This window comes from Penicillium hordei (assembly GCF_028827395.1).
Source record: "Penicillium hordei strain IBT 12815 chromosome Unknown utg000006l_segment0_segment0, whole genome shotgun sequence".
NCBI lineage: Eukaryota > Fungi > Ascomycota > Eurotiomycetes > Eurotiales > Aspergillaceae > Penicillium > Penicillium hordei.
Genome location: NW_026623147.1, coordinates 221761 through 234607, shown reverse-complemented (window position 1 = coordinate 234607; position 12847 = coordinate 221761). Strand labels below are relative to the sequence as shown.

At 51.2% G+C, this 12847-nt stretch overlaps 1 protein-coding gene across 1 annotated transcript; it reads right to left on the bottom strand.

Annotated features, from left to right (window-relative positions):
- Nucleotides 1–269: 269 nt before the first annotated feature.
- Nucleotides 270–12553, bottom strand: N7537_010784 (Acyl transferase/acyl hydrolase/lysophospholipase; the record flags this gene model as incomplete). The annotated part of the gene is given in 10 exon segments (XM_056901838.1): nucleotides 270–4960; nucleotides 5011–5708; nucleotides 5761–6463; nucleotides 6481–7992; nucleotides 8046–8266; nucleotides 8319–10296; nucleotides 10347–10466; nucleotides 10526–11164; nucleotides 11226–11864; nucleotides 11923–12553. 10 exon segments carry the CDS (start codon nucleotides 12551–12553, stop codon nucleotides 270–272), a joined length of 11832 nt encoding a protein of 3943 aa, XP_056747125.1.
- Nucleotides 12554–12847: the final 294 nt, after the last annotated feature.

The following is a 12847-nucleotide window of genomic DNA, read 5'->3' as shown; positions in this document are numbered from 1 at the left end:
ATCAAGATATGGGGTTTTATAGAGTTGAAATAATCATTTATTTGGAATTATACTGGGCTTTTCTATAGTGTTAAAAGAATCACTGGTTTGAAATTTGCAATGGGTTTTAATAAAGGAACCACTAGTTTTTAGGGCCAACATTTTTTTCCTTTTCTTTTTTTTTTTTCATCTAATAGAAACTACTAGAAACAATGAAGCTTGGTAGGAAATAACAGAAAATGAATGAAAACCAAAAACGCCAAGTCCAACCTTCTACCCTTTTTACGCCTTTAACGCTGTGACACCAGTTCTTCGCCTCCAGACGTCATCCTCAACTCCTGTGCCGCCATCAAATACGCAAATCCTGCCACTTTAGCCTTCCCAAACCAGTCCAAAATAGGCAAACTTGGAAGTTGGCGTAGATCGTCGTTTGCCTCCACGTGGCGGGAGAGTTCTTTCACAAATACTCTGAGTCTTGCTGAGTGGTAAACAACCTCCAGTGGCATGCTACCCTTTGGTTGGTCTTGGCGTTCTGTGCTTGTCAAAGCCGTCTTGCTTAAAAGGGATACAACTTCATTCAGGGGTAAGACGTCGATAGAGCCTGCAACGCCTTCAAAGGATGGGCGTGAGCCGATTCGACCCATAATCCTGGTGAGGTCTTGGAGTACTGCATCTCGATCTACGCCTCCGTTGCTCTCTCTAGAAACTCCCACAGGTCGATGAACGTACACGGGCAATTTCTTTTCCGTCGAAATCCTTTTGAGAAATCTCTCTGCTGCCCATTTCGTACCAACATACCCGTCACTGCCATCTTTGGGCGGAAGAACCTCATCCCCGTACAATGTAACGCGACCAGAGGACATGAAGTGAATAGAACTTCCTGCCAGCAGAGCAAGTCGTGCCAAAGATTTGACAGACTGCACGTTGATGGGTTGCAAATTGTGATACGAGTCCCAGAAAGACCTGTTTGCAGCACAGTGGACAACAACGTCCACATTCGAGACAATGGCTGCGTATGCATCGGAAGAGAGCCCAAGCTGGTCCAAGGTGATGTCGACTTCCACAATGGACACCTTGTTCTTGCCGTCTACCATCTGCATGCGCGCAATGTCGCGTACGAGAAGAATGATTCGCGCGACTGTCGCATCTCTGACGAGGTGGGAAAGAAGATGACGGCCAAGGAAACCGCTGGCGCCTGTTAGGAGTACCGTCAGGCTGGCGTTCTTGTGGCTACGCTGGCTCATGGTGATATTGCCAAGCGATGCAGGAATGGCCGTCTCCCAGTCCCAATCGATTTCATCACTCGGCTGACTTCGTTCGATAGCCGTCGCCATGTCAGTCAACGACGTGGCTCCCATAAGCGTGCTTAGCGTTGGCGCGGCAAGGAACGCTTGCTGCATGCTGTGCTTAAGCTTGACAAGAAGGAGGGAGTTGCCACCAACAGCAAAGAAATCCGAAAATGGCTCAAGATTGCCGGGATCAACCGGAAGAATGTCGCGCCAGAGTTTGCTCAGCGTAGCCTCTGCGCTGGTCAGGCTAACAGAGGTGGAACTGCTACCATAAGAGTCAATGGGCAACGTTTGAATAGTCTTGCGATCAATCTTGCCATGAACTGTCTTTGGAATGTCTTCCAGAATAGCAAAGACACTTGGTCGCATGTAGGATGGTAGGGGAATGGTTTGCTTAAGAGAAGCGAGCGTCTTGATCCTGTCCCCCTCAGCGTACCTGGCAGCAAAGACAAGATGCGCTGCGAGGTACTTGTCCTCGCCTTCGCCGCGCAGAGTAACCACGGCATGAGATAAGGCACCCGAGGCACATGCCATTAATACTTTTTCAATCTCTGCCAGCTCTATGCGGAAACCGCGTAGTTTGACCTGCGAATCTCCATCCAACCTCCCGTCGCAGTGTAAAAGGCCGCCTGGCAGTAGTCTGCCACGATCACCACTTCGATAGACTTTATAAGCGGTACCAAAGTATGTGTCAGCTACAAACTTGTCACGCGTCATGGCAGGCATATTCAAATACCCAGCCGCAACACCTGGTCCGCCAATGACAATCTCTCCCGGAACGCCCAGCGGTACAGGGCGCCCGTTTGGATCAACAATGCAAACAGAATATTCTGGAAACATGTATCCGGCGGGTAACGGATCTAGTAGGCTACCAGACGCGTAATCCAGTTCCCCTCTGGTGGAAAACATGGTTGTTTCGGCTGGACCGTAACCATTTACGACGCGAAGCTGCGGGAGGGATAACTCTGCGAATTTGCGAGCAAGACAATGCTTCATAACCTCGCCTCCCGAAAAGGCATGCGTCCACTTGGTGCACTTTTGCAAATTTTCGAATCCATAGCGAAGCCACATGTCGTACTCTGACGGGGTAGAGGCGGTGTACGCAACACCCTCCATGAGCATGGCTTTGGTAATCTCCATGGGATCGCCACGATGCTCGGTCGGAACAACATACAAACAACCTCCGTGAGCAACGGCGGCGAAAATCTGATCAAGGGCAAGATCAAAGCTAAACGGACTCTGTTGAAGAACCACAAAGGAATCCTCCTTGCTGTGCTCGAATGTCCTGCGAGACCCTTGGGCGGACACTAACAGGTTACGGTGGCTGAGTAGAATGCCTTTTGGCTCTCCCGTAGAGCCGCTCGTGAAGAGAATAACTGCATCGCTATCTGGCTCTGCCAGCATTGCAATTGCCTCTGGCTGGCGATAGTCCACGGTGCTGAGTGCCAATACCGTTGCACCGCCAGCATCTAGTTCGCCAGCTTGGCTAGTCATTGAGTCGTCTGTGATTAGAACATCTGGCTTGGCGGCTTTGCAGATACTCTTGAGTCGAGGAATAGAGTTGCGCTGGTCTAGTGGCAGGTACACAGCGCCAGCTTTGAGGATGGCCAGCATAGAGCAAATCCAATCACAAGACGGGTGCTGAAAAACACCCACGATGGCTCCTGGTGGGATGCCAGTCTGGAGTAGGGCCTTGCAAATGGAATCAATCCGCTTGCCCATCTCTTCGTACATCATGGCGCGACCATTGCCATCCTTTAACGCTAGCCTCGTCCCAAACTTTGTAATGCTTCCTTGGATCTGGTGACTAAGTGTAAGCCACCCCTCGGTGGCAATCGACGATGCTTTCCCTACTGCCAAAGCGGTTTCGGTGTCGAGGCGAGACCAAGACGGGACGGCACTAAACGTGGCCGTAGCAGCATCTGCCATGAATTCAATAACTTCACCATAGGAACGCAGAAGAAGATCAGCGCTGTCCTTTGTGTAGAGCGCATCTTGAAGACTTAGGCTAATCAGCGTATCCGTGTTCACATTTTCTGTAACCTCCAAGGCAATATCATAACCAGTAGATGCGTTGCGCCACTGCTCTCCCAGAAGTGCACAATCAGCCCATGTCGCTCGTTCTTGCACAACTTGCCTGTAGTCTACAAAGACTTGGAAAAGTGGCGTGTGCGTGTTGGATCGGGGGACGTTGAGATGGAGAAGCAAAACATCAAACGGTAGTTGCGAATGTCCTAGGGCGCTGTATGCTGCATCGCGAGCAGATTGCACCATTGTTGACACCGTGGCTGTTGCCTTTGGCCGCTGGAAGAAAAGAGGCAAAACATTGAGAAAAAAGCCAATACTTTCCATATACCGCTTGTCCAGACGGTTCGCGTCTGCGATGCCAATAAAGATGTTTTCGCTCTCCGGCAGCATCTGGAATAAGAGTGCTTGGAGGGCGCTGAGGTAGAAATGGAACGAGGTCACCCGAGCTTTGCGGGCAAGCAGTTTGATCTTTGAGGTTACAGCCGCGTTGATCTTTACTGTCGCCATGTGTTGACGATACGTTTTCAGAGGCTGTCGTCCCTTGACTTTAGCCAACGGCAACAGCTCAATTGGCGGAAATGTGGACGGCAGGCGCTGGCGGTAATACTTTAGATCATTTTCAAATTCGTTGTTGTCGGATGACCGTCTCTGCTGTACTGCGAACGAACTATATTGCGACAATGGGGAGATGACTGGGAGCGAAGTTTGTCGATATGCAGCCTCGAGCTGCTTGACGAAGATGCTGAAGCTATACCCGTCCAGAATAATGTGGTGAGCTCCAACAACCATGAAATGCGCTGATTGGGACAAACTGAGTAGGGAAAGTTTCATTGTCAACCCGTCTTCCAAGTTCCACCGGACACTACGCATGGAATCAAGCTCATCCACTGCTTCTCTTTCCGACGCAATCTCCTTGGTCACCAGCTCTAATAAGCTCTCCTTACGAACGCCTTGCTTGGGAATTCTATTGTCATCCTCTTCGTCCCAATAGAATCTTGTGCGCAGAATCTCGTGGCGCTGCGCAACAATCTGCAACGCAGCCTGCAGCCTGCTGCTAGAAATCGGGCCATTGAGCCTCAACATGGCTGCCATGTTGGAGGCTGTGGCATCTTCCAGGTATTCGTTTAGAAACCAGAAGCCGGACTGACCGAAAGACATGATGCTGGAAGACTCGTCAGGAACTGTACTGACGGACGCGGGGGTTGGCGCCGTACCTGGCGCCTTGGAAGGCTTTTCGGACGCAAGAGACGCTGTAGATGTTGAGAGATTCAGCGGCGTTAAATGTGTGTGAGTGCCGTCAGCAACCATCTTCGGGGTGCCGTCGATTCTGGAGTCTGGCGTTCTAGCAGAATTAACGGACGCTGAGGAGGAAGCCGATTGTTGGGGCGATGCACCGACCGCAGTCTCAATGCCGTCTTTGAGCTGAGACAAATCTACTACGGATGGAGGAAGCAGAGAGATGGCATCTCCCAACAGGTCCACGACGGAGCTGCCTCCCAAGATTTTCAACACCGGGATGTCCAAGTCCAGCTCTTTGAGGAACCAGGTACGGACTTCCACGGCCATGAGCGAATCAACGCCTTGCTCCACAAGCGTGACTAATTCATTGATGGGCTCATCTGCATCAACAGCCAGAATTCGTCTCAGTCGAGCAAGGAAAGATTCTGGCAAATGTTAGCGCATCATAGCCCCATTGAAGATTCGTATAACTTACCCTTGATGACAGATGTTGCCTCTGCTACCGTCTTGATGCTAGCTAGCTGGGTCCTAACGGAGGCAGACGCCGTCTTACCCGTCTGATGACCAGAAGTAGAGCGCTCCAATACAAAATGACCAAACTTGACGTCTTTGAGATACTGGCCCTTGAATTGGCTGTCGGCATAAATCGGAGTGACACCGGTAGACAGCTCACAGACTCCCGATACGTCAGGGCGTCCAAGCAAAATAGCCTCTGCAAATAAGCAGTGCACATCTTGCTCCGACATTGGCTTGTAGCCCATGTTGGTGAAGGTTTCGGCGCTGAGGTCTTGGGCGCGCTCGACATAGCCAATACCGATGACTGAGCTGATGTTGATGGATGAGGCCGCAACGCCTCTGCGCTTCCTTTGTGATGCGAGCGCATTCATAAACATGTTTCCGGCAATGTAGTTGCTCTGGCCACTGTTGCCCATGACCGCCGTGGTTGAAGAGAAGAAGATGAAGAAGTCAAGAGGCGTGTCGTAGAAGAGCTCGTCGAGCAGCTGTGAGCCGCGGACCTTTGGCTTAAGCACTCTGTCAAAAGATGCAAAAGACATGTTGTCAAAGAGACCATCATCGAGAATCATAGCACCATTTGTGACGCCGATAATTGGTGGCATAGTTTCCACGATCCTATTATGGCAGTTGAAAATAGAGTCACGATCCGTAATGTCCCTGAAAATAGATTGTCAGCAGTCACTCCAGAGCTAGGAAATACGGTACTCACATTGCGAAGCAGTTTACAACCATTCCCATCTTTTGCATCTCTTCTTGAAAGGCGGAACTCAACGTTGGCTTGCGGCTGGTAAGTGCAATGTACTTTGCACCACGGGTTGCCATCCATTTGCAAAGGGATTGGCCCAATTCACCTGTTAAGCCTGCCAGCAAATAGGTGCGGTCTGCTCGGAAGATACTACCGCCATCAATCGGCCGGATGGAAATTTCCACTGCAGTATCCTCACATTCTGCAACCGCAAACTGTGCAGTCGTTTCCATGCCAGCAGCAAGTTGCTGCACTGGTATGGTAGCAAAATTGGCATGTTCGAGTTTGACGACCCCAGCGTTATTGATAGAGGAGAAGGCCGCGGCTAGGACGGACGACACGTCCTTCTCAGCCACAAACGGCCGTACCTGCGTGCGCGTATTCCACAGGAAGCTCGTGTCGATTGACTGACACGATACCGGCAAGTTTGCGGCCAATGTATTGCCAGTACTAGAGTCTTGGGATAGATCAACGAACTTGTTGGCATCGGAAGGTAGACACTGGCGAACAAGGCGGTGAGGAAGGCTTTGAGGAATATAGATCCAGTCGGCAGGACAGTCGTGCTTGGTAGAGGTTGTGAAGACAGGTCGGGCCGCCAAAGCTTGCATCTTCTCTCGCAAAACACCAGCAATTCGAGGGTGCGCCTCGTGAATGATAACTGTGTCATCTTTTCCAAGGTAGTACTTATAATGCTTTCCGCAAATAATTGTGCAGATAGCAAACCAAGGGCAACGATGACATCTCTCTCACATGGATGGCACCATGAAGCAGGCACAGAAACGGGAGACTCGGTAGCGTGGGAAGCAAAGACTAGCCGTTCTCCATTGGCAACGTCGACTCCAACGCCAAGCAACAGACGACAGCCTTGGACGATTTCGACAGTTGAGAGCAAAAAGTGTGTGACGGAGAGAGTTCGTCTGGCCGTTGTGAAAGGTACAGCAGGCGTCACGTGCAATGGGGACGCTCCCTCCATGTGCCATTTGCCATCATCCGCAGTAAGCATGATCCTAGTCTTTTGGAAATTCCGCGTCTCTTTGACCACACGGCGAGCAGTATTGTAGCGATTGTTTCCGTCCAAGTAAGGGTATAGTCGTGGGATGATGGCCGTGGTATTCTCAATGTAGACCTCCGGCTCCATCGTCCAGAGCAGTTCCTCAGGCTCCAATTCTCTCGACCATTTATCCAATAGCTCCAAGCGAAGAAGATGCTCAGCAATAATGTAACAGGCACCCTCATTGACAACATCAATATCCAGCGCTTGTATATTGATGTTGGGGTACTCGAATCGCACGCAACGACCCAGACCAAGAGACATGTAACCAAAGGCATTGTCAGAGCGGGCTCCCGATGTCACCCAGAGGATGTTGCCACTTCCTCGCCAGAGAGCCTTTAGCCCGTCCATGATGTGCGGCCCAAAGGAAGAGAAGACTGGTGTGTCGAGCTCAGCGAGTGACAGCACGGTGCTTGACTCACTCAGCGAGGCTGCGGCAAGGTCAGCGACGGTGTTGAAGCGCACAACGTAGTCGAATCTCGAGGCAAGCAGAGAGGAAAGCTTTCGACAGAGTCTGTGAACATTGAGCGTCTCACCGCCGACAATGACGAGCTGCGAAGCCTTCGTGGGAGGCAGCGTAGTGATGTCGCTCAACGGTGATCGCAACATAGAGACACGGTCATCGACAGCTTGCGCGCAAAAAACGTGGCCGGGGAGAATCTTATGAACGGGCGGCGTCGTGCTGTCAATACCATCAAATCCACACTTGTGCAACAGAGAATCCCATTGTGGAAGAGTCAAGGTAGGACCCCAACGGCGTCCAGTCTCTGCGCCGAGCCACCATCCTGAAAGCGTGCCCATGGGCAGCCCAACGCGAAGGCAGTCGTTGTTGACGGTCTCCAAGATGATTACGAAACCACCAGGCTTCAAGAAGCTTCGGACATACGTCATCATCTCTTCCAGCCCAAGTGTTGCGTGTAAAACGTTAGAGGCAATGACAAGATCGTAGGATCCCTCAGTGAAGCCCTGGGAAGCTGGACTGTTGTTCATGTCGTAGGTTCTGAAGATTATGCGGTCTGCGTAATCGCGAAAGCGTTCTTCTGCAACCTCAAAGAAGCCGCTCGAGACATCGGTATAGGTGTACGTGGAAAAGGCCGATCCGAGCCTCGGCAGAACCATTCTTGTCGAACCACCAGTGCCGGCACCTGTGGTAAGGTTAGTTCCGTTCTACAAATTCATAGACCGACAAGATTCTTACCAATTTCTAGAATATTCATTCGCGGGTATCTATGGGCAATCTGCAAAGCCATGTCCGCAATGTACTCGTTGACAAGATTCAATCCAAAACCCTCCTCGTACACGTCATCGAGCATGCCATCCTTGACCATGTGTTCCAGAATATTGGACTTGTCGCGAATACATTGGGAAAGATTGTTGCCCACAGACTCCAGAAGACGAACATCTGTTCGGTGGTAGTGCCTGTGTATTTTGTCAGCAGAGATGATGTCAGTAGTGAAGGGGAATCACCGACTTTTGAAGCAGCTTGTCAATATCTGCCCGCGTATCATGTTTGGCAGAGGCTGGGATATGTGCATTGGAGCCGTTTAATACTTGAGGAACCACGAATGCGGCCCAGTCGAGCAGATGGCGGTAATGCCACAATGTGTCAGCCTTTTCTTGCGCGGTAATGGTGTCGACGAGGTGACGCAAGTAGTAGAACGAGATGCGCTCGGAGTCCGTGGCAGTGGTCAGATCTTCTGCCTTGAATTCGTGCTTTGCTGCCACCGCATCGCCATCCGGTAGCGCTATCTTGTAATTGAAGCGGGAGAAGAGCACCGCATCATTCTCGGGCAAAGCTGGCGTCAACGGCGTGAGCTGCATGCCCTCGATTTGAATAGCAGTGTGACCAGAATCCTGTGCCAAGAGATTAAGCTCCGTAATAACCTTACCTTTGGAGTAATTATGGGCGACGGAAATAAAATCAAACTGCTTCTGCTTGCCAGTACCTAGCGGCGTGTAATGGGGATTGATGACAATGGATCTAAAGCTGGTCGGCACGTGCAGTGCCCACATCCTCTCATCTCCGGGGCATGAAAAAGCGGCAAAGGTGGTTTGCAGAGCAGAATCAAGCATGCCTGGGTGAACATTGAGCTCATCTTCCCATTCTGATGTTGAAGCATCTTCCACGATTCCGGTAGCATAGCCAGCCTTGCGCTGAATTTTAGCAGTGCCACAGAATGGCCAGAAGTAGTGGTAGCCAAGCGAGCTTAAGAACGTGTAAAATCGATCAATGGTGACGTCGCTCATGTTGTGAGTCTGAGCCTCGATTTTGGGGAGTGTGTCATAAGCTTGCGAACCAAACGTCGCTCGAATCACACCGCTGGCGTTCAAAGCCAAGACAGTTTTGTGGTCGTGTGGAGAACCCGAGCTGCATGAGAAGTATGCTTCAATATGATCATCACTTTGCGCCTTAATGTTCAAGTCAAACGTCATCTCCATGCTCGCGTCGTTATCCTTGAATGCCATGGCTCGGCCGATTTGCAGGTTTTCAATGGATACCAAGGAAATCTTTGCATCTCTAGCAAGAATAGCGACAGCTTCGACGGCCATGGAAATGTATCCAGTCGCAGGGAAGACAATCTGGCCCTGGATCTGGTGCCCGTGTAGCCAGGACAGCTCCTTTGGCCGGAGAACGTTGCGCCACTGGACGCTGTGCTGTCCTTCTCTGTCAAAGCATCTCTTGCCGAGCAGCGGGTGGGGGGGTGCTGTGAGGCTGTTATGAACACCGGATCTTCTGGAAAAAGACATGAAGGTCTTGTTGTGATCAAAGCAATACTTGGGTAGATCAGGCACGAGGCGCCTTGCAACGGAGGATTGAGAGATGACCTTTTCAAAAGCGTCAAAGTCGACTGAGTTGGGGCCAAGCTGTGTCCAAATGAACCCGAGACTGTTGGAAAACTCCTGAATATCGTCCTTTGTGCGAGCCAAAACGCCACTGTATGGCGGCTGGTAGGCCGCAGTCTCTTCAATGCTGTCCAGACACGGTGTTTTGAGGACTGGATGCGGGCCAACTTCAAGCACGAGATCAAACGCACCGTCTGCCCATGCATGCTGAACGGCTGGGGCAAACAAGACAGGTTGCGTCATATTGTTGATCCAGTACTGCCAAGAGAGCTTCTTGGACGACATGACCTCTCCTTGAAGAACACTTGAGTACCATTTGGTGCCCGTTGGCTCCGAAATTTCAGGCGTGCACTGCTGCATCGCCGCAAGGTAGGGCACAGCGCAAGGAATAACGTGAGACGAGTGATATGCCGTGTCCACCTTGAGTTGGCGGGCAAACTTGCCTTCCTCCTTGAAGACTTCTATAGCTTCGGCTATGGCATCCTCATCTCCAGAAATCGTGAAGCTGGACGGCGAGTTTTGAGCGGCGATTTGGATTCGCCCCCTGAAATCTTCCAGTTGACAAAGCTGAGAGACATCTTCGAGAGTTGAACCAACGGCCATCACTAGGGGCTGATCAGTACCCTATTCAACAACATTTTTCAGAATTACTCACTAGCTCCAGGTTTACCATTGGGCGAGGAAGCCAACTTGGCGTAAAGACCACGGAAATACGCAATCCTGATGGCATCTTTGTCAGACACCAATCCAGCAGCATACGCGGCGCCAATTTCGCCTAGTCAATATGTTAACCATATGATTCAGGTGACGCAAGCAATGTAAATCTTTACATACCGGAAGAATGACCAATGACAGAGTGGAAAGAAATGGCTGCCGCGTGAAGAAGATCAACCAAAATTATTTGTATCGCAGTGCACATTGGCTGCGATATGGCCGCCTCTGCCACGCGAGAGGAGCCTTCGAGAGCGATAATCATTTCTCTTAGTGTCCATGTGGGGCGCTGTTCGGCAGAGAGATGACTGAGGATAGTCTGCAACTCATCCAGACGTTTGGCGCAAAAAGGAGACTCCTCGAGCAGCCTAGCGCCCATTCTAGCCCACTGCGAACCTTGGCCTGTAAAGACACCGAGGATCCGGGCATCTTTCTTGACGAGATGCTTGGTGCCAAGCGCGGAATCTCTTTCTCCCTGCAAAATGGCGTCAATCTGTACCCTCGCGTCCGCAGTAGAAACGGCAGAAATGGCGACTCTGTGCGCAAGGGTCGAGGTTCGCAGCTGCAGAGAGTAGGCAAGATCATGTAGAGAAACTTTGGGATACGTGGATAGATAGGTCGAGTATTCTGCGAGAAGAGCACGTAGCGATTGTTCAGATGAGGCAGAAAACGTCAAAGGCGAAAATACCGGACCTGCTGCGACCGAGGGCACGTATGGTTTATAGGACTCGAGAATGGCATGGGCGTTAGTGCCGCCAAAACCTGGATAAGCAAAGCATTAGTCCAAGATTACAGTAAAGAGACGATAGCAGCCGCATCTTACCAAAGCTGTTGATGCTGGCACGCTTAGGCTGGCCTGGGAATGTTTCCGGCCACGGCTTGGCCTGCGTGGGAACTTCAAGATTGTTGTAAAATGGGGCCAGACGCGGGTTCAATGTATTAAAGTGCATGTTGGGAGGGATGACACCGTGGCGAAGTGCGAGAGACGTGCCGATCAGACTGGCCAGGCCGGCTGTTCCCTCGGTATGGCCGATTATGGTCTTGATGGAGGCAACGTAGAGCTTATCCTGGACATTTCTGTTCTCGTAAAATGCTCGCCAGACGGCTTCGGCCTCTTGAGGATCACCCGCAGCGGTACCGGTACCGTGGGCATGGAAGAACTGTGGTCGACATGCCGGATCATCAAGGTCAAGTCCGGCCTTGGCGTACGTGCTTCGGATGAGGTCTGCCTGAGCGGCTGCGCTAGGCATGGTAATACCTTGGGTGCGACCGTCTTGGTTCACTCCCGTGTTTCGAATCAAACACTCGATTTTGTCGTTGTCCCGCAAGGCAAGGCTGAGAGGCTTGAGCACGACGGCAGCAATGCCCTCACCACGGGCATAGCCATCGACATTTTTATCCCACATGCGCGATCTTCCGGTAGGAGAAAGCATAGATAACTTGCTTTCTGCAATGTACATATCTTTAAAAATGCGCGGTTAGTATATATCTATCGTCACCTAATATATCATTTTTCTTACCTGGCGTCAAAATAAGGTTGGCTCCAGCGGCGACCGCGACTTGCGAGTCACCACTTCGAAGAGACTGAATAGCCTGGTGCACGGCGACAAGACTAGAGGAGCACGCCGTATCGATGGTCATGGATGGGCCATGCCAGTCGAAGAAGTAAGAGATGCGGTTGGCCATGATGCTGCGGGCCATCCCAGTAGCACCATACTGAGGAAACACATCTAAATCTTTGGCAATCACACCGCTCCAGTCGTCGCACATGAGGCCGACATAAACCGATGTGGGAGAACCGCGAAGGTCTTCGATTTTCTGTCCAGCAGCGCATAGTGAATCGTAAACAGTTTCCATCAAGATTCTCTGCTGGGGGTCAATAGCTTCTGCCTCTCCTGGCTGAATACTAAAGAAGCCATTTTCAAAGGAGCCCACATCCTCGTCGAGAAAGTACGACTGGCGGACGTTGGTAGTTCCATGGTGCATGGGATCGGGGTGATAGAATGCGTCAGCGTCATAGCGCTCCTGGGGAACTGATCGCAGCAAGTCATGGGGAGACTTGAGAATATCCCATAGCTTTGAGGGTGTGTCTGCTTCACCGGGGAATCGGCAGGCGCTGCCAATCACGGCAATTGGTTCGTTCATGTCCATTATAATAGCTTGACACGTTGGGTGTCTGGTGGACGTTGAGTTGGAGATGTGCTAAAGCGTTGAGACTAAAGATACAACCTTGGAAGAGGGAGAACTCGATTGATGAAAAGCCGTATTGGTACTGCTATTTGCGCTTTACATTATATATAGAATGCAGGCGTCTGCAGGCGTCTGCAGGCCTCTGCAGGCCTCTGAATGTGTGCTTCAGCATCACCGTACCTAGGTATTATCTCTCCGTGCCGTCCACGGGTGCCGACGCATTCGGACCCGGCAGCCGACAGCGTTCGGAGCCCA